This window comes from Loxodonta africana, chromosome 25, assembly GCF_030014295.1.
Source record: "Loxodonta africana isolate mLoxAfr1 chromosome 25, mLoxAfr1.hap2, whole genome shotgun sequence".
Taxonomy (NCBI): domain Eukaryota; kingdom Metazoa; phylum Chordata; class Mammalia; order Proboscidea; family Elephantidae; genus Loxodonta; species Loxodonta africana.
The window spans coordinates 39,214,760-39,237,599 of NC_087366.1; the positions used below are offsets into that span (position 1 = coordinate 39,214,760).

The window sequence follows — 22,840 nt, forward strand, 5'->3', positions numbered from 1 at the left end:
TTGTACACATCCTTTTTTAGACCCAGAACTACTTCAATATTAAAACCATAAAAAATGACAATTAAAACTTACAGAAGTCAAAATAAATTAAAAGGGAAGAAATGTTTTATCAGTGAAAGCTTTAGAGCAGTTCAGTTCTCTGTTTCGCTTTTTTCTGAGGCCAAAAGAATAATATTAAAGAAACAATAGTGTTTCAAGTAAAATAACTTCATTTTTATGAGCACCATGTGTTTTGTTTTGTTTTGTTTTCATTTATATCAGCAAAGAGCTTTGGGATTTTGTTGTTGTTAGGTGCCGTCAAGTTGGTTCCAACTCACAGTGATCCTATATGTACAACAGAATGAATCACTGCCCAGTCCTTTGCCATCCTCACAATCTTTGCTATGTTTGGGCCCGTTGTTGCAGCCATTGTGTGAGTCTATCTCATTGAAGGTCTTTCCTCTTTATCGCTGACCTTCTACTTTACCCAGCATGATGTTCCAAGGACTTGTTCCTCCATGTAACGTGTCCAAAGTACATATGGCGAGGTCTCGCCATCCTCGCTTCTGAGGAGCGCTTGGACTGTACTTCTTCAAGACAGATTTGTGCATTTTTCTTGGCAGTCCATGGTGTATTCAATATTCTGCGCCAATGCCACAATTCAAGGGCATCATTTCTTCTTTGGTGTTCTTTATATATTGTCCAGTTTTCACATCCACACGAGATGATTGAAAATACCATGGCTTGCGTCAGGCACATCTTAGTCCTCAAAGTGACATCTTTGCTTTTTAACTCTTTAAAAAAGTTTTTGCAGCAGATTTGCCTAATGCAATACATTGTTTGATTTCTTGACTGAGGCTTCCATGGGTGTTTATTGTGAATCCAAGTAAAATGAAATCCTTGACAACTTCAATATTTTCTCCATTTATCATGATGTTGCTTATTGGTCCAGTTGTGACAATTTTTGTTTTTTTTTTATGTTAGAGTGAATCCATACTGATCTTTGTCAGTAAGTGCTACAAGTCCTCTTCGATTTCTCAAACAAGGTTGCTGTCATCTGCATAACACGGGTTGTTAATGAGCCTTCCTCCAATCCTGATGATGTGTTCTTCATATAGTCCAGCTTCTTGGATTATTTGCTCAGCATACAGATTGAATAAGTGTGGTGAAAGGATAAAACTTTGATGCACACCTTTCCTGATTTTAAACCATGCAGTATCCCCTTGTTCTGTTCCAATGACTGCCTCTTGGTCTGTATACAAGTTCCTTATGATCACAATTAAGTGTTCTGGAATTCCCATTCCTTGCCATGTTATCCATAATTTGTTATGATTCACATGGTCGAATGCCTTTGCATAGTCAATAAAGCACAGTCAATAAAGTACCTGGTATTCACTCCTTTCAGCCAAGATGCATCTGACAGCAGCAATGATATCCCACATTCCATGTCCTCGTCTGAATCTGGCTTGAATTTCTGTCAGTTCCCAGTCAATAGACTGCTGCAAACATTTCTGAGTAATCATCAGCAAAATTTTACTTGTTTGTGATGTTAATCAAATTGCTTGTTAATTTCATCATTCTGTTGGATCACCTGTCTTTGGAAGGGGAACAAATATGGATGTCTTCCAGTTGGTTGGCCAGGTAGCTGTCTTTCAAGTTTCTTGGTATAGATGAGTGAATGCTTCCAGCATTGCATCTGTTTGTTGGAACATCTCAATTGGTATTTCTTCAATTCCCAGGACCTTGTTTTTCACCAGTGCCTTCAGTGCAGCTTGGACTTCTTCCTTCAACCTTGGTTCTTGATCTCATGCTACCTCCTGAAGTAGTTGAATGTTGACCAATTCTTTTTAGTACAGTGACTCTGTATTCTTTCTATCTTCTTTTGATGCTTCTTGGGTCATTCAGTATTTTGCTTGGAGAATCCTTCAATACTGCAACTCGAGGCTGGAATTTTTTCTTCAGTTCTTTCAGCTTGAGAAATGCTAAGTGTGTTCTTCCCTTTTGGTTGTCTAACTCCAGGTCTTTACACATTTCATCATAATGCTTTACTTTGTGTTCTCGAGCTGCCCTTTGAAATCTTCCGTGCAGCCCTTCTACTTCATCATTTCTTCCATTTGCTTTAGGTAGTCTGTGTTCAAGAGCAAATATCAGAGTCTCTTATGATACCTATTTTGGTCTTTTCTTTCTTTCCTGTCTTATAATGACCTTTTGCATTCTTCATGTATGATGTCTTCGATGTCATTCCACAAACTGGTCTTTGGTCATTAGTATTCAATGTGTCAAATCTATTCTTGAGATGATCTCTAAATTGAGGGGGGATATGCTCAGGGTGGCACAGTGGTTAAGAGCCTGGCTGCTAACCAAAAGGTTGGCAGTTCGAATCTGCCAGCCATTCCTTGAAACCCTATGGGGCAGTTCAACTCTGTCCTATAGGGTTGTTATGAGTCGGAATTGACTCAATGGCTAAGGGTTTGGTTTTGTTTTTTTGTACTCAAGGTTGTACTTTGGCTTCCATGAACTTGTTTAATATTCTTCAGTTTCATCTTGAACTTGCATATGAGCAACTGATTATCTGTTCCACAGTCGGCCCCTGGCCTTGTTCTGACTGTTGATATTGAGCTTCTCCATAGTTTCTTTCCACAGATGTAGTCTACTTGACTCTTGTGTATTCCACTCAGCAAGGTCCACATTTATAGCAGCTGTTTATGTTGTTGAACAAAGTTATTTGCAACATATAAGTCTTTGGCCTTGCAAAAATCTTTCATGTGATCTCTGGCATTTTTCTATTACCAAGGCCGTATTTTCCAACTACTGATCCTTCTTCTTTGTTTCTGACTTTCCCATTCCAATTGCCAGTAATTATCAATGCATCTTGATTGCATGTTTGATCAATTTCAGACTGCAGGAATTGGTAAAAATCTTTAATTTCTTCTTCTTTGACATTAGTGGTTGGTATGTAAATTTGAATAATAGTTGTATTTACTGGTCTTCCTTGTTGTTAGGTGCCATCAAGTCAGTTCTGACTCATAGTGACCCCATGTACATTAGAACGAAACACTGCCTGGTCCTGCACCATCCTCCTAATAGTTGTGCTTGAGCCCGTTTTGCAGCCACTGTGTTGATCCATCTCACTGAGGGTCTTCTTCTTTTTTGCTAACCCACTACTTTACCAAGCATGATGTCCTTCTCCAGGGACTGATCCTTCCAAATTATGTGAGACACAGCCTTGCCATTCTTGCTTCTAAGGAGCATTCTGGCTATACTTCTTCCAAGACAGATCTGTTCCTTCTCTTGGCAGCTGTGGGATGCTCAATATTCTCCGCAGACACCATAATTTGAAGGCATCAATTCTTCTCCGGCCTTCCTTATTCATTGTCCAGCTTTTGCATGCATATGAGGTGGTTGAAAACACCCTGGCTTGAATCAGGCTTACCTTAGTCTTCAAGGTGAAGTCTTTTGCTTTTTAACACTTTAAAGATGTCTTTTCCAGCACATTTGTCCAATGCAGTGCATCATTTGATTTCTTGACTGCTGCGTCCATGGATGTTGATTGTGGATCTAAGTAAAATGAAATTATTGACAATTTCAGTATTTTCTCCATTTATCATGATGTTGCTTATTGGTCCAGTAGTGAGGTATCCTATCACTGACAATGTTGTACTTCAGGATAGATCTTGAAATGTTCTTTTTGGCAATGAATGCACTGCCGTTCCTCTTCAATTTGTCATTCCCGGCATAGTAGGACTGTATGATTGTCGGATTCAAAACGGAAATACAAGTCCACTTCAGCTCACTAAACCCTGGTGACATAGTAGTTAAGAGTTCGGTTGCTAACCAAAAGGTCAACAGTTCGGATCCACCAGGTGCTCCTTGGAAACCCTATGGGGCAGTTCTACTTTGTCTTATAGGACTACTATGATTGGCTCAATGGCAACAAGTTTGTTTGTTTGTTTGTTTTTAATGCCTAGGATATCAATTTGTATTCATTCCATTTCATTTTTGATGACTTTCAATTTTCCTGCATTCATACTTCATACATTTCACGTACTTCATGCATTCCAGGTTCTGATTATTAATGGACGTTTGCAGCTGTTTCTTCTCATTTTGAGTCGTGCCACATCAGCAAATGAAGGTCCCAAAAGCTTTACTCCATCCATGTCATTAAAGTCAACTCTAATTTGAGGAGGCAGCTCTTCCCCAGTCATCTTTTGAGTGCCCTCCAACCTGGGGGGCTCATCTTCCAGCACTATATCAGACAATGTTCCACTGCTATTCATAAGGTTTTCACTGGCTAATGCTTTTCAGAAGTAGACTGTCGGGTCCTTCTTCCTAGTCTGTCTTAGTCTGGAAGCTCAGCTGAAACCTGTCCCCTGTGGGTGACCCTGCCAGTATCTGAATACTGCTGGCATACCTTCCAGCATCACAGCAACACGCAAGCCCCATCAGTACGACAGACCGGCAGACACGTGGAAAAATGTATGAAGTATGAATCTAGGAAAATTGGAAATCATCAAAAATGAAATGGAACGCATAAACATCAATATCCTAGGCATTAGTGAGCTGAAATGGACTGGTATTGGCCATTTTGAATCAGACAATCATATACTCTACTATGCTGGGAATGACAACTCGAAGAGGAATGGTGTTGCATCCATGATCAAAAAGAACGTTTCAAGATCTATCCTGAAGTACAACGCTGTCAGTGATAAGATAATATCCATATGCCTACAAGGAAGACCAGTTAATATGACTATTATTCAAATTTATGCACCAACCGCTAGGGCCAAAGATGAAGAAATAAAAGATTTTTATCAGCCGCTGCAGTCTGAAATTGATCAAACATGCAATCAAGATGCATTGATAATTACTGGCAATTGGAATGCAAAAGTTGAAAACAAAGAAGAAGGATCAGTAGTTGGAAAATATGCCCTTGGTGATAGAAACAATGCCAGAGATTGAATGATAGAATTTTGCAAGACCAACAACTTCTTCATTCTAAATATGTTCTTTCAGCAACATAAACGGCGACTATATACATGGACCTCACCAGATGGAACACACAGAAATCAAATTGACTACATCTGTGGAAAGAGATGATGGAAAAGCTCAATATCATCAGTCAGAACAAGGCCAGGGGCCGACTGTGGAACAGACCATCAATTGCTCATATGCAAGTTCAAGCTGAAACTGAAGAAAATCAGAGCAAGTCCGTGAGAGCCAAAATATGACCTTGAGTATATCCCACCTGAATTTAGAGACCATCTGAAGAACAGATTTGACCCACTGAACACTAGTGACCAAAGACCAGACAAGCTGTGGAATGACATCAAGGACATCATCCATGAGGAAAGCAAGAGGTCACTGAAAAGACGGGAAAGAAAGAAAAGACTAAAGTGGATGTCAGAGGAGACTCTGAAACTTGCTCTTGAGCGTTGAGCAGCTAAAGCAAAAGGAAGAATTGATGAAGTAAAAGAACTGAACAGAAGATTTCAACAGGGCCTCTTGAGAAGACAAAGTAAAGTATTATAACGACATGTGCAAAGAGCTGGAGATGGAAAACCAAAAGGGAAGAACACGCTTGGTGTTTCTCAAGCTGAAAGAACTGAAGAACAAATTCAAGCCTCGAGTTGTAATAGTGAAGGATTCCATGGGGGAATATTAAAAGACGCAGGAAGCATCAAAAGAATATGGAAGGAATACACAGAGTCATTACACCAAAAAGAATTGGTTGATATTCAACCATTTCAAGAGGTGGCATATGATCAGGAACCGATGGTACTGAAGGAAGAAGTCCAAGCTGCTCTGAATGCATTGGCAAAAAACAAGGCTCCAGGAGTTGATGGAATATCAATTGAGATGTTTTCAACAGACAGATGCAGCACTGGAGGTGCTCACTCGTCTATGCCAAGAAATATGGAAGACAGCTTCCTGGCCAACTGACTGGAAGAGATCCATATTTATGCCTATTCCCAAGAAAGGTGATCCAACTGAATGTGGAAATTATAGAACAATATCGTTAATATCACACTCAAGCAAAATTTTGCTGAAGATCTTTCAAAAACAGCTGCAGCAGTATATCGACAGAGAACTGCCAGAAGTTCAGGCCGGTTTCAGAAGAGGACATGGAACCAGGGATATCATTGCTGATGTCAGATGGATCCTGGCTGAAAGCAGAGAACACCAGAAGAATGTTTATCTGTGTTTTATTGACTATGCAAAGGCATTCGACTGGATCATAACAAACTATGGATAACACTGCAAAGAATGGGAATTCCAGAGCACTTAATTGTGCTCATGAGGAACCTTTACATAGATCGAGACAGTTGTTTGGACAGAACAAGGGGATACTGATGGGTTCAAAGTCAGGACAGGTGTGCGTCAGGGTTGTATTCTTTCACCATACCTATTTAATCTGTATGCTGAACAAATAATCTGAGAAGCTGGATTGTATGAAGAAGAACGGGCATCAAGATTGGAGGAAGACTCATTAGCAGCCTGCGTTATGCAGATGACACAACCTTGCTTGCTGAAAGTGAAGAGGACTTGAAGCACTTACTAATGAAGACCAAAGACCACAGCCTTCAGTATGGATTGCAGCTCAACATAAAGAAAACAAAAATCCTCACAACTGGACCAATGAGCAACATCATGATAAACGGAGAAAAGATTGAAGTTGTCAAGGATTTCATTTTTCTTGGATCCGCAATCAACAGCCATGGAAGCAGCAGTCAAGAAATCAAAAGATGCATTGCATTGGGCAAATCGGCTGCAAAGGACCTCTTCAAAGTGTTGAAGAGCAAAGATGTCACCCTGAAGACTAAGGTGCATCTGACCCAAGCCATGGTATTTTCAATCACATCATATGCATGTGAAAGCTGGACAGTGAATAAGGAAGACCAAAGAAGAGTTGACGCCTTTGAATTGTGGTGTTGGCGAAGAATATTGAATATACCATGGACTGCCAAAAGAATGAACAAATCTGTCTTGGAAGAAGTGTGGCCAGAATGCTCCTTAGAGGCAAGGATGGTGAGACTGTGTCTTACATACTTTGGACATGTTGTCAGGAAGGTTGAGTTCTTGGAGAAGGACATCATGCTTGGCAGAGTACAGGGTCAGTGGAAAAGAGGAAGACCCTCAATGAGGTGGATCGACACAGTTTCTGCAACAGTGAGCTCAAGCATAATAACGATTGTAAGGATGGCGCAGGACTGGGCAGTGTTTCGTTCTGTTGTGCATAGGATCACTATGAGTCGGAACTGACTGAACGGCACCTAACAACAGCAACAACACATTCCACGTTCCAATTATTAATGGATGTCTGCCACTGCATCTTCTCATTTTGAGGTTTGGAATGCTTCCCAGTCATATTTTGAGTGCCTTCCAACCGGGGGAGGTCATCTCCCAGCACTATATCAGACAGTGTTCCACTGCTATTCATAAAGGTTCACTATCCAGTTTTTTCAGAAGTAGACTGCCAGTTCCTTCTTCCTAGTCTGTCTTAGTGTGGAAGCTCCGCTGAAACCTGTCCCCCATGGGTGATCCTGCTGGTATTTGAAATACCGGTGGCATATTTTCCAGCATCACAGCAACATGCAAGCCACCACAGTATGACAAACTGACATACTAGTGTTTGTTGAGCCTTTAGTAAACCACATCTGTAGCTATGATTTTCAAAAAATACAGAAATATTCCTCAAATGTATGCTTCTTCAATTGTTTTTCTCTAAAATCTGAGTGTATGTGTTAAATCTTAGTTCTGTGAAACACTTCGGTGGAATATTAAGATACTATAATATAATATAGGTTTATTAAAACTCTAAATTAATAATTGTAGAGCTAAGGAAACATAGAGGAAGACCATTGACTTGTTTCCTACACCATCTTTCCCAGGAAGTTACAGCACCCTTCAGCAAATGCCCTGTTTCTAATTCACAGGTGGATTTGCTGACGAGTCGCTGAAGTCCGAGCGTTCTGGACTATTGATTAAAGAGAATTTTCTGAGTCTTCAGTACTAAATATGTCTTTCGCCGAGTTATGTTCTCTCCCAGATGGGCCTCAACCATAACTAAAATGACATCATGATGGCAAAAGGACTCAGTCTTGTTACTAAATTCATACCCCCAAATAATGCAACTTTAAGGAAGGAAGAATCAAGTTCGGTCCAGAATGTTTTAAATAGATATCACTGCCCCGGTGACAAAAGAACTTTTGCCTGGCCCCTCCCAGTATCTAATTTTGAACAGAATTTCATTTTTATAGTTCTGCAAGAATGAATTGACATTCAGGTGTCTTCCTACCTACCCCCAGATACCTACATAATTTAAACTTTGAATGGGTTTATTTAGTGCTATCCATTTAAACCCTGGGAAAGGGAGAAATGTTTTTGAAAGAAAATGTTCATTTTAATGTAGTTGATGCTAAGTTGTTCTTCCTGTATTAAATAACTTCATTATGGCAGAGGCTTCCTTACCATTTATAATGCCTAAAATCAGGGGACTAACATTGCGTCTCTTAATTCAATAAAGATCACCAAGAATCTTATCCGTGACACTACTCCCAATTCATGATGTTAAGATTATGTCATCAGTATAAAGAGATAGTAATTATCTTCCTGTCCTGTCTTACATCTAATTTACCTTGCAGACTTTTTCAAATGATACAAATGTAAATTTAAAAGAAGGAGAACTAGGACATAGTTTTCCTATACACGTTATGGAGTCAGAGCTTGGCAAGCAGGCCTATAAGGAAAGCATTTCTTCCTTTTTTAGTTCTGGCATCAATATTATGGGACAAGGTTTTGAAGAATAGCTAATATACTGGAACCTGTACTATGTGGCCAGATTAGCTCATAGAAGATTCTTGTTTGTAGATAAAAGATGACAACAGATTAACATGTCGTTTCAAATGTCTTACATTATTCTTAGCATTGTAGAGCAGAGTATAGCAATGTCAGTTGTCGAATAGTGAGATATTGGATTATTAATGACTCAGACTTGATACCAACTTAGAAGAAAGCTTATCCAGAATTTTGATAGTCTGTTCACTAGTATATCTGAATTTAAGATAAATTTTCCTTTGTAAGCGTGGGTAAGACTGTATATGTAGGTCCTTAGAGAATATAGTTTATCAAGAACTGGCAACTACCACCTAAGATAAAAATCTGTAATGGTCTATTACTATAAAATATCTCCTAACTTTTTTTTTAAGTGTATTAAATCACTTACAGTAATTTAAAGTAGATGGGATTTTTTTGGAACTTGCCAAAGAGCCCTCTACTGTATAAAAATTGAAGACTTACCTATGAATATAAAATATTAAAATAATTATTCCTTTTATCAAGGAAAAAATTATTGTCTTTGATTCCTTCTGCAGAAGGCATATGGTATCCAAAGTATGAACTGAAGTACTAAGAGCTGCTTGTCATGCCATTAAGTCATAGAGGAGAAAGGAATTTTGATGTCCAGTGTTCTGCATTATTTGTGTGCATTGCTCCCAGTGTGCCGACTGCGTTTTTATATACTGAAATGGTCTCAAGTAATATCCTAGCCCAAGAGACCCAGAAGACAGACAAAAAACTTAATATACTAGCACTTTATAGCGTGTGCGTGTGTGGAGTGTGACAATCCCTGCATAGCAAGAATGAGGGAAAAAGAAATGATGTAGGGAAGGAGGAAGAACCAATACAAGGTAGTTCTTTCCTGAGATGCCACAGCCATACAAGAACACAACAGGTCATATGGATACCTCTAGATAGACCACAGGGAGCCCTGGTGGCACAGTGGTTAAAGAGCTTGGCTGCTAACCAGAAGGTGGGCAGTTCAAATCCACCAGCCACTCTTTGGAAACCCTATGGAGCAGATCTACAGTGTCCTGTAGGGTTGCTATAAGTCAGAATCAGCTCAATGGCATTGGGTTTGGTTTTGGTTTAGATAGACCACCTGGTCATGGAATAGCCCTTCCTGGGGAAGAAGGATGCACAGTCTGTCTGCTGGCTCCCTCCCATGTTCCATCTCTCATTGGTCCCAGGGAGTTAAATTTCTTCATACTTCCTGCTGATATTACCCAGTTCCTCTGCAACCCCTGGAGAAGCCAGAGCCTCCTTGGGTCCAACCTGTCCCATTGTAGGCAATGTGTTCTCTCCTTATCCAGAAGGGCCATGCACGGGGCCTCCTTGGGTGAACATAGTGGTGGTAGCACTGGCTTTCATAACCACAAATGGTCTGAGCCATTTCTAGGGCCACTCTAGTCAGAAGCAAAGCAAGTGGCCAAGGCCTGGAGAAAGGGGAGGGAGAGAAGAAGTAAGGCAGGGGTAGAATGCTAGGCCTGGTACAGAGAAAATTTCCAGAAAGCACTATATTGCGTATGGTAATTTATGCCTGTGAATATGAGATCCTAAATAGAGAATGGTATAAAAGCACATTGCTTAAACATATAATTGTGTATTTTTAATATGCACAATAATTTGCCTTCATGTGCTGTGGTTTTTAAAGTAGTCCCAGTTGAAGCTTTTACTTGATCATATTACATGTGGTAAATGGAAGGCCGCACAGAGTGGTGAAGAGCACAGACACTGGAATGGACCGCCTGTGTCTGAATCCCAGCCCCACCACCTACTAGCCATGTGATCTTATGCCTCAGTTTTCCTGCCTATAAAATGGAGCTCATTGCAGTATTGGCTTCATACTGTCGTTAAAAAAAAAAAAAAAAAAAAAAAATTTTTTTTTACGAGGTTTAAATTAGTTAACATGTATAAAGCACTTAGAACATGGCCTATCACATAAAAAAACAAAAACCATTTTTGAGTTGTTTCCAACTCATAGCTACTCTATGGGGACCCTATAGGACAGAGTAGAACTGCCCCATAGGTTTTCCAAGGAGTACCCGGTGGATGCAAACGGCCAACCTTTTGGTTAGCAGCCGTAGCTCTTAACCACTATGCCATCAGGGTTTCCAGTACTTATCACATAAAGAAAAAAATTGCCGTCGAGTCAGTTCCAACTCATAGTGACCCTATATGACAGAGTAGAACTCCCCCATAGAGTTTCCAAGGAGTGCCTGGTGAATTCAAACTGCCAACCTTTTGGTTAGCAGATATAGCTATCACATAAAACCCAAACCAAACCCACTGCCGTCCAGTCAATTCTGATTCATGGCGACCCTATAGGACAGAGTCGAACTGCCCCATAGAGTTTCCAAGGAGTGCCTGGTGGATTTGAACTGCTGACCTCTTGGTTAGCAGCTGTAGCACTTAACCATTACGCCACCAGGGTTTCCAAGCTAGCAAGCTCTATTTAAGTGTTTGCCCATATTATTATATTTCATCAATTTCACTTTCCCTATTAAAAATGAGTCTGGGAAGCCCATAGAATATTTGTACAGTACGTTGGGCACAGGACTACACAAGGCAGGAGACCTGGATACTTACCCCATGCTAACTGTGACCTCCATGCTGACTGTGTCTCAGCTTTTTCCTCTTTGAATTAAAAGCTTTGAATTAGCTGTTCTTCGGGTTTGTATGAATTGTCTGATTTACTGTTCATAGTTTCATTTTCCAGGTCAGTTTTACAATTCTTCTACATGGGTAGCTATTGAAAAAGCAAGTGCGTTTTTATTACTTTTCTTCTGATCTCTGTGGAGGGTTGAAAAAATAAAACAAACTCCATACTTCTTAGTAAAGAAATTTAACAGTGGAAATGTTTTATAGAAAATAATGTCTAGCTTCTCTACATATATATATATATACACACATATATATATCTCTACCTTTTCCTAATTAGGGGCTTAAAATATCACACAATTATACATAATGCAGTAAGATGAAAAAATAGAAAAAAAGAAGTGTTGAATGTCTGAGAATGAGATTTTCCCAGAAGTCCATGCAGTCAAGTTTTGCTAATTTGCTGTGGGGGTCAGCACATTCGATTCCAAGCTTTCTAGGATTCAACATAAAATTACATGAATTTAACAGTTATGAATAAAATAAAGGCTAAAGTTCCTGTTTGGGGGAAACATAAAAATTTCTAAAACTAAAATCCAATAGCTTTTTTTTCCCCGAGGGTCTTTGTGAAGAGGACAGCCTGTGATAGAATGTGTAATATAATGAAAAGGTCCTCAACAATTCAGTAAAAGTAATGATTTGAGAGCTTAATACAATAAAGTCCAGGTATACAGGTGTCATCTGAGGATGGCTTAAGCATAGGATAGATACGAAGTATCTGGAAGAATGGAAGGAATGAGCATCCTTAGGACAATTCCCAGAAAAATCTTTCTCTCAGTCAAGCAGGTAGCACTTGACAAGGACTTTGAGACTGTCTCAAGTAGAACTTTGGAATATTATTATATCATTTGAAAGGTTAGTAACAAAGAGAATGGATAATCATAAAAGATGTGGACAAGAAATTAAATGAACTAAAACCCACCATTTTATAATTATCATTTGTATGTGCGCAATTCTGAAGACCTCTTTGACCAGGTGCTGACAGTAAACAAAAGAAACTTTTCACAAGAGTTGATCTGACGTAGGATTAATAACCATTTGTGTAAACTGAGAACTACAGATTCCAGAGCTTATAGAGGATTTTTGAGGGTTCTCAAAACCCAAATAACGAGTTGTCATGATCCATTCTATGATAAAAGTTATTCTAACTTCTTATTTTCTCATTAATTAATCCAACATTCTGGTATCTTCAAGATCTAGCAAATTTGGTATTGACTGTCGTCAATTACCTGGTTGTTCTCATCTTCCCTTTTGTCAGGCTGCACCAATAGAGAAGGAAATGTATACGTATCCAGTGCTTTTAAGGCTTAAACAAGCAATTATGTCTAAATGAAGTCTGCTTTAAATCAATATGCTGCCCGGAATACACCACATTCCTTCTAATAATAGGTCACCCAAGGAAAAAAAAAAAATTTTTATAACTTCTGATTTTAAACTTTGTCATTCTTTCCTCTCATTTTTATGCCTACTCGATGAAACTTTCTGCAGTATAGTATGTTTATCAGCATAATGCTAGAATAGAAAACTATTTTAACTCAACTGAGTTTTATTGCTTTAGCATAGTATTAATTAATCCTAAATATGCCAAATCCATAGGAAACAATATTCCAGCCAAAATGCAAATATATATATGATACAGGAAGAAGTAAGATGGAAAGTTAGATTACTAAGTAAATCTAAATTTCTGAGCCTCCAATATATTAGCTGAAATGTGTCACTGGTAGTGTTTTTGTTGTCCCTGATTGTATATTAGTAAAGCTTTGATATGCTATTTAAACAAAGTTTGCTTTGGGTTAAAAATGTAATTTAGTATATCACCCAGATGTATTTTTTCTTTTTTTGTTGGGAACTAATAGTGAGAGCATTAGAAACCAGGCTCATTATATTGGGAAGTATAACTCTGGAATGTTATAACATTTGAAAGGTTAATAACAAAGGGGATGAGTAATGATAAAAGATGCAGACAAGAAATTAAATGAACTAAAGCCACAATTTGAAAATTGTCATTTTGTTTGTATTGCATAATTTAAAAAAACTCTTTGACCACATACTGACACTAAACAAAAATAAACTTTTTGTATCGTACTAATTGTGCAGCTCTTCAAACAAAAAGATAAATATTAGAACTGTTCCAGATAATTATTCAAAATAGGTGACATCACATTACTTAGTACTGTCATTTGTCCATTCAAATTTTGTTGAATACCTATTATGTACAGAGAACCATACTGTGTGTACAGGATACATGTATTGGTGTTTTGGATAAAACAAACAAATGACCACTGTGGCCCCTGTCCTTCGGAGCATGACTCCTGGGAAACTCCATATACATTAATTTTTTTTTAATTTTATTTTGGGAACAGTCCATTATTAAACAAAGTTATATTTGTGTAAGTGTTTTCCTAGCACTGTGATTCAGATGTCTTTGAATGTGACTAATCTACAATTTCAGGAGGTGGAATACAGAACAGAATTAACTGGAGAGTGTGACTCTTACACGTGCTTTTTTTGCATTAGTGTGAGTAGGCCTGTTTGTGTTGTAAACCAAAATGTTAGTACCATTTCATGTCCTTTCACCTTTATCCTCGTAGTTGTCCAATTGAATCTTCAATGTTTCAGTCTTTTTTTTTTCCTCTTAATACTGGAACTCAACATAATTTTTGGGTTACAAGTACACATAGAATGACAAATAAGAATAGTTAATATTGACTTAAGAAAAACAAAAAACCTGTTGGCGTCAAGTCGATTCCAACTCATAGTGACCCTATAGGACAGAGTAGAACTGCCCCATGGAGTTTCCAAGGAGTGCCTGGTAGATTTGAACTACCGACCTTTGTGTTAGCAGCCATAGCTCTTAACCACTACGCCACCAACGTTGACTTAAGACATGACCAAATTATGGAAAAATGTTTTTTGAAAGAGTTCAGTTCCTGGAAATTTCTATTCTTTTCTATCATAACTTGCTTCTGAATGCTATTTAAAATGAAAACCTTGTCAGTGGGTGTTGAAGACTTGAGCATGCAGAACCAAATAAAACAAGAACCAAATAATTGTTCTCATTTGGCACGTTTCACAGTCCATAGATTAGATAGCTTCAGCCTTTGAAGCACTTGCTGCCTCAAATGTCCATGTCACTGGGGATGGCCCTTTAGAAACAATGTGAATTTCTCTGTGTCATCAGAATTCCTTTGTTTAAAATACATTTTGGTCTCCATTATGGGAATAAACTGATTTTCCCACTAAGGTGCAAGGGACAATTATAATTTACTCTTATTTCATTCTTTCTTTCTCATATTTAAGGCAAGATGTGAGAGAATGAGATGGATTTTTTTCTTCATGTCTTCCTACTATTTCCACTCCACTTATGAAAAGATTGAGACACTCTTAGGTAAAATGAAAGAAAATTAACTATTACAAACTTTAGTTATATTAAAAGCAAATCATGCTGTTGAGTATTTCCATTCAGAGCCATTGATTTGATCATGGGTCTGATTGGCGGTTACGTTTGATCTTGAAAAGACTCATAACAAACAGCTGGTAATTCTTGGTTGCTCTTGGCAATCAGAATTTTTTACCTAAGAAATATTCAAATTATGGTGCTCCCCCTTTTTTTTTTTTTCCTTAACCTTCCTTTCTACTCTTAAAATAATATTAAGTCCAAACTACAGGTTGAAGGTATAGTTGTGTTTATTTAAGACCCTTGCACAGTTTAAGAAAAAGCTTACTTTTAAAAAAGTATTTTCAAGATGCTATGTCCCTGAATAAGAGCCTTTGAAAAGACCTATCTCAAGTTTACTTAAGAAAAGCTTTTCTACTGTACATTTGAAGTAAAAGTTTTTTTTTTTTTTTATTTCCATATGATCCATCATTTCAGTGTCTGAAAACTTTCTAATTTAGCTTTCAAGGTTTCTGTGTTCTATAGTGTTACAAAAATTCCAATGCTGAGGTTAAATTACATACCACAAGCAGTTCTTGAAGGATGAAGCACCGGAAAGAAACCATATTAAAGAGTTTGTGAAGAGAGATCTTCCAACTCAATCTAGTGAAAAGGAAACCCCAAAGAGATGTTGACCTGATTGCTCTTTGTCAAGTACATTTTTGCCTGCTTCCAGATCACTGTCTTTTGGGCACCACGTTTTTTTCAAATGAGTCTCTTCACCATCTCCCCCAAAATATTTATTATTATTGAAATGTAAATGCTGTATAAGAAAAATGAGCGTCATCTTTGCCTGAGGGGTTTATTTTTTAAAGAAGGCAATCTGGTATCCCATGTATTCTTTGATCCTCATGAGGTCCTCCCATGCATGATTGCAGTTACTGAAGGGAACACTGAGACCTAAGAATCTAGTGTGCACGTTGTTCTAGCAGATCTTTGAGCCTGTGTACCCACTTTGGGAGCACAGATGGCAAGGTGGTTATTTTATTAAGAGTATATGGCATGCCACCATCTTGAGTCTTCCTTGGGTTTCCTGATGACTTTATTTGTTCTGTTGATTTCAGTAGAAGAATTGCTCTGACTCCTTTGCCTCTTTAGTTGATGAAAATGATAGTACAGTTCTTTAGGCTAATAATTTCTTATGATTTTCTTACTGAAAAATCTTCACAAAATGAGTTGGTTAAGCTGGGGAGCAAAAGTTCCATATATAGCTCTGGCAACGGGAGGAAAGTAAAAGATTGTTGGGTCTAAAAGGAAGAATCGAATGTTGCTCATCAATTTTAAGCAGGACCTGAAGAGCAGACGAAAGGGTCTTCTTTCAGTTTTTCGGGAACTGTGTTGTAATGACAATATGGTTTTGTGTGTCTGTGTGGTTTTGTTTTTGTTTCGTTTTTCGACTTCACAGGAAGAGGTTTAAACATGAAGGCAAACCTTTTAGGTGTTAGCATGGCTACATATAAAGCAAAGCTGCCTTTTTTCTTTTATTTTCTCTGCTTCCATTTAGGCCTATCACATAATTTAAGAAAAATTAAAATTTAACCACAGGAGCTCTAACTATAGTGTGAAAAAAAACCCTGATCAATTTTGTTTTCGCAGCACGATATTATCAAAGATTTAAGAAACAAATTTGCCAGCCTCGGCGAGAACTCTCTGGTAACAGCATAAATGTCTGTGTTGGTTGCTTTTGATTTAAAGGTTTCTTTTTTTCATTTGTTTGAGCCCATTTATTTCCCCCCCTCCTTTTAGTTCACTTTATTTTTCATATTCTGTAACTAGCAAGCCTTCATTTTTTAAACCTCTTCCATCTCCCAGTGTCTATTTTCCGTATTTGGATGGAAAGTTTATGGCAGCAAAGCTGTCACTCTGGCTACCTCTGCTGCAGCTCTTCCTGCTCTTAGGTCATATATGTTTTGGCCGTTGTGTTTATGGACATGATACTAATTGACTGTTTCATGTCCCATTGACTAAGCTTCTCTACCACGCCATTTGATGGACGCGCTGTCATAGGGCTCTATGCAACTTTCATTCTGCAACTTATACTGCTTAGTTCCGTCTCAATTCTCCTGCGAACTGGATTGCTCAAGTGAATGATCATACCAGTCTTGAACTTGCTGTGCCTTTATATTTTATTTTTTTTATTTTCTCCCTTATGTTTTCAGTGGTAGTTTAAGTGGAAAAGAACCAACTTCAGCCATTGCTCTAGCAGTGCCATGCAGTATCGTTTGTTACCACCAGAGAATACAAAATATAAAGGCACAATGCATCTTTTATTCTTTGGGGGTGACCGGGGAGATCTGTATCATAAGCCCATGACTTAGTTGAAGCCTACCTTTTTTATCCATCTCAGCTTTCAATTTTGCTTAAACTTCAAGACGTCTCAGTTAAAGTTTTTCTGTGATTCAGTGATAACTTGCAACCCGAGCCATTTGCTGAGCAGTACCAAGTTATGGCCATGAGATGGGAGAGTATTAAAAATGGGACAAACTTATGCACAAATGTATAATTCAGAAAGTGCAAGTTCAAATGATAAAGTGCAGTACTTCAAAACTGTGATACAGGCTTTGGGCTAATCAAATCATTAAAATTGAGAAAATCCATCTTGATAAACCAGTACCAAAAATATATCAAGAAAAATATAAAGGGAAAAACCAAGAGTTGACTATGTTAATACCTGTTGAATAACACTGTTGGTGCTGAAATGGTCCATAATGTTGTCATAGAGCCCATACATGAAGAGATGACTAAAAATACAGTCTTTAGAAAGCTGCTGTGCTTACTGAAAGTCACAACACAAATGGTTGGGCTTTGTGTTCAGGAGAAAGAAATGGAAAAGCAGAAGCTTCTCTACCAGCAAGCCAGACTCCACGATCGAGGCGCTGCTGAGATGGTACTGCAGACCATCAGTGCCAGCAAAGGTGAGGGTTATACACTACTCACAGAAGCCTTTATTCTCCAGCTTTCCTTTTTACTCTGTAGGTGCTTCCTCATTTAAATTCTACTGATTTGTTTAGTCCCCGAATTCCTTGTTCATGATTATTTTAGGTAACTATTCAATAACACCAACTCTCGTCATTTACCAGTCCAATGCTGATTTTTTTTTTTTTCAGACCCTTTCTAAAAGATTCATTTTTATTTTTGTCCTTTACGCTTTGGAAGCTATACTATATTATAACTAAATGCTAGCAAACTGATCCTGTAAATTAAGGATCAATAAAACTTTTCCTATGAAAGGCCAATAATAAGTAATTTCGGTTTTGTAGGCTGCGTGATCTCTGCTGCAGCTACTCAACTGTGTCCTTGTAGCATAAAATCAGACAATCTGTAAACAATCGAGTGTGACTAGGTTCCAGTAAAACTATTTACAAAAACTTGTGGCCAGTAGGGTCTGACCCTCAGGCGAGAGTTTCCTGATCCTTAATGTAAACGATAAGACTTCTTCAAGTGTGTGCTTGGTAACAATTGAAGTACCGTTGCGTATCTCAAGAGCCTTTCATTTCAAGATGCTTTGTCTTACATTAGTAATGTCTTTTTCAGAAACATTTTTAATATAATTTGTCATGGAATGGAAAAGCGTTGGCAGTACAGTCTGTTATTAATTCCTACCCCCAAATTATGGATATTATTTCTATTTCTAAGATAAATAAAAGTGAATAACATAAAAAATAAAATATACTAAATAATAGTATGATTTTCAAATTTTGTCATTACTCTCTCGATAATTAAAATTATTCTAATAAAGCAAGAATATAAATATATTAAGATAGACATGATGAGATGAAAATGATAAAAGCTGTTGAACTCTAACACTCCTGGGGTGGGAGTGGGGAGAGAAATTTTCCTTAAAGCAAGTTTTAATTAGCCCTTATTTGTTTCAGTATTATTTTAATACACATGATCTATTTGGAAGTTTAATGATTTCAGATCTCAGTGTTTCAAAGTTCATTGTTTCTTTTTACTTTTTTTCTATCCTCATACAATTTTAGTTATTGGTTCAATACAGTTCAGTATTACACAGAACTTAGCTAAGATACTGATAGCATAATATATATTATTGTTTTAATATTTTTTGGTAGATAGGTTAGTCCCCGCTTTTCTACCATTGTATAGATTTGTAGGGGATAATAATAATAATTTTAAAAGGAAACTTTTGGAACTAGAATAGGTAAACTTAGCAGATAAAATAATATAAATAATGTCTTTTTTTTTTTAAGGTGAAATGGGGCCAATGGTAGCTGCTACTTTGAAACTTGGAATTGCCATCTTAAATGGTGGGAACTCAACAGTACAGCAGGTAACCAATGTCTTTAAGTCATTCACAGAATGTACTTTTCAAATAAATGAACCTGAACCACGTAGTAAAAGAACTACTAGTTGTAAACTTTTTCACTTTCTGTATAAAATATATCTCTATTTTATGATGAGTTTGTCCCAGTATCCAAGTACCTTCTGTGTGAGAATCTTACAAATCCAGACATCAAAGTGGTGGCAAATAGCGTAAAAACATTAGTCTAAATGTGTCTTTTTATCACAACAAATTAATTCTCGTATTGGCACATAAACCACTCTGGCCATCCTCACAGCAAGCCATGGATATGTGAACAAAATTTTTGGCTTTTGGAGCTTGTTGGGGTGGCCATTTCTTTTGATTTCCATAGCTAAAGGACCATATGACTTTTAAAAAGAAAGTAAAAAACAAAGGAAATAAAAAAGAAAACAATAAAGCCTACCTAATCTCTCCTGAGTCGGAATCAACTCGAAGGCAGCGGGTTTGGTTTTTTTGGTTTAATCTCTCCGTGGAGCCCTGGTGATGCAGTGGTTAAGAGCTAGCTGCTAAGCAAAAGGTCAACAGTTCAAATCCACCAGCTGCTATTTGGAAACCCTACGGGGCAATTCTACTCTGTCCTGTGGGGTCACTATGAGTCAGAATCAACTTAATGATAACAGATTTGATTTTTTGTTTGTTTTCATCTCTCTACAATATTAATCAAAAAATATTTTCCCTTGCTTTATGCTTCACTTTGGAAGACCTTCATTGTTTAGTGTGCATACAGTCAGAAGTCCTTACAGGCACAAGGATTCTTGAGAGATCATATAATATATATTCTTATTCTCTACACAGATTTAGCTTTTTTTTATCTGAAAGAACTTCAGATATAAATTCCACCACCTCCTCCTGGCTGTCTACGCCACATTCCTTTTGTTTTAAAAGACCAATAATAAGTGCTTAATTTTTTATTAGACCAATACCCCCCAAAAATGGCTGTTTTTGTGTGTGTCTACCTGACTGTGTGTATGCATACACACACACACACTTTATACATGTGTTCTTTTTATATTTACTTTTATATTACATTTGACTTTGATTTCTCAAAAGAAATTATTATTGAACTTTGACTGCTTAGTTGAGCCCTGTTTAGAGCAACACACAGATAGTGGAATTATTCTCTTCTGTTCAAGATTTGGAAAAAAGTAGTGTTTTCCTTTCCTTGAGACCTTTGAGTGTGCTATCTATCATCTTGAATAGTACTTCTTCTTTGAAACCTCCCATATATTTCTAGCTATTTCATTATGTTATGGCACTATAAGCTAGCAAGCTAGAACTGTACATTGCTTTAGCATTTTTTGCATTTATGCCTTACCAAAATTTTTACCCCAGATTCTGCAGAATATTCTGGGAACAGAGGAGAAAATTTTACTAGTCAAATGACACCTACCAGTCTTTAGGTTTGGAAACTGTGATAATGGAAACTAAATTCTGGCTATAACATTAGCGTATGGTAGCCATAACTGTCAGATTGTTTAAAGAAATCAATTTTGTGTGGAACTTTTCTGCGAATCACATCCAGATGGGATCTTCCTCCCAGCTAACTTGGACAAAATATCTGGGTCTCCAAATACTTAAAGAATAACTGGAAGAGAATTAAAAGAAAATATATTATTTGTGTGGAGTCCTTGGGTGGTGCAAATGGTTAATGTGCTCAGCTGCTAACTGAGAGGTTGGAGGTTTGAGTCTGCCCAGAGGCACCTTGGAAGAAAGGCCTGGTAACCTACTTCTGAAAAAGAGCCCATTGAAAACCCTCTGGAGCACAGATCCACTCTGACACATATGGGGTCACCACGAGTAGGAATCGTCTTCATGGCAACTGGTTGGTTGGTTGTTTGGTTATGGTGTTTATTTAAGGCATCTTCCTAGTTCCAAGCCATGTGTATTTACCATTGGGCATATAAATGTACAGCAATCTTTCTTTGATGTATTTGTTACTCTTTCATGGTAAAGATAACATTAGTAATATTTGTATGTACTGGATATTTTTTATCTGTGTTCCAGAATAGAAATTATGTTTTTGTTGTTTTTTAAGTTTATTTAAGAAAAAGTCTGATTTATGTTCGGTGGCCATATGGTTTATGTATTTACTGTAGAAAATGCTAGACTACCTCAAGGAGAAGAAGGACGTGGGCTTCTTTCAGAGCCTCGCTGGTCTGATGCAGTCATGTAGGTAAGGAAACACTCTCATACTATTGGTCTTATTCAGTTGGTTCTATTTAATAAAGTACTTGTTTTGCATTTTTGACAATAAGTATAAATAGAACAATTTTTAATAGCTAAACACACTCTAAAGCAAGGCGATAGACACGCCTGGTTTTCTGTCTTGTTAGGTTGTTACTAATGTCTTAGTTCCTAACTTAAAAATTACTGTGTTAATGTCTTAAATAATTACCTAGGGATCTTGGAGAATTAACATGTATTCTGCGTACTTGAAAATGTGTAATGTATGATTTAAAAAGAGAAGAAACTCTCTTTTATTCAGTTTTATTTGGGGGCCTGTAGGCCATTTCTCATTTTTCTAAGTAAATGATCCTTAGCCAACTAACTTGTGATCATCATTTTATATTTTTTACAGTACTTACAATCGGACAGCATTTGACTAAGGAACCTGACACTTAAAGGAATAAGCTTTACCAACTGGAAAAAAATGATTATGTTATAATTATATTTCACTATGTCTTTGAACTTAGTAACACACTTCCAAAATTAAAACTCATTAATTCCTTAGGTCGACTTTCACAGGGCTCATTTCCGTGTAGGTCCTGGGGAAGAGCTTAGCCTGCTACCAGGAAAAAGATGGTTTGGAGACATTGGATTGCAACATGTTAACATTTGATTCAGACGTCAGGATATGTGTGTTGTAGACATTAATTTGCTTTCCTAAACAAAGAAAAAAAATTGTGAGTTCTCTAATTAGTTTTCTCTAATTCTGTTATTGTAGTGTCCTTGACCTAAACGCATTTGAGCGACAAAACAAAGCTGAAGGACTCGGAATGGTGACGGAGGAAGGATCAGGTATTAATCACTTAAATCAAAAGGGTCACCTGCCTCCCCTTCCTCCCTGAAATGAGTCAATTATCAGTTACCTTTTCAAAAAAAGAGATACAAGGTCATTCTGAAATTGGTAAAATGCTTATGGGACTCACTTAGAGTACATTTTTAGACAGTCACGCAGGTCCCACTTGAAAACCAGTCTTGCGTATCAGTCATTCCACTCCTTTTTTGTCCCTGCCTTATTGTCGGTGGCCTTTTTGAAGAGTTATCTATAAATCCTAAAGCACATGAACAAACTAAATTAGAGGGCCTTTGACTTCCTTGGGCCACTTTAGCAAATTCTCAGGCATCCAGGTTTTTCTCTCTTCTTAGGACAGCTCCATCTCAGACGTTCAGTCTACATTTTCCACCCCTATTATATCCTCCATTTTAATACAGCTGCCCTTCTCTCTCCCATACACATACATCTTTACAAGCCATAATTATTTGATGAGAAAAATGAAAGAGTAATTCTTCTGTTCAAATAATTCCAGTCACTTTATTTACATGTGCACCAATGTAACGATCCACACGATCTTAGAGTTTTTCTGTGTATAAATGGAGTATAA

The 22,840-nt window shown here is 37.5% G+C and overlaps 1 protein-coding gene across 1 annotated transcript in view; it reads left to right on the plus strand.

Annotated features, from left to right (window-relative positions):
- The window catches only part of LOC100676989 (ryanodine receptor 2), a 362,795-nt gene that overhangs the window by 270,996 nt on the left and 68,959 nt on the right, over nucleotides 1-22,840 (plus strand). Inside the window, exons 69-72 of the mRNA XM_064276716.1 lie at nucleotides 17,727-17,826; nucleotides 19,123-19,202; nucleotides 21,332-21,408; nucleotides 22,180-22,253. Of these exons, the coding sequence (XP_064132786.1) occupies nucleotides 17,727-17,826; nucleotides 19,123-19,202; nucleotides 21,332-21,408; nucleotides 22,180-22,253 (331 nt within the window). The remainder of the gene's footprint in view (nucleotides 1-17,726; nucleotides 17,827-19,122; nucleotides 19,203-21,331; nucleotides 21,409-22,179; nucleotides 22,254-22,840) is intronic.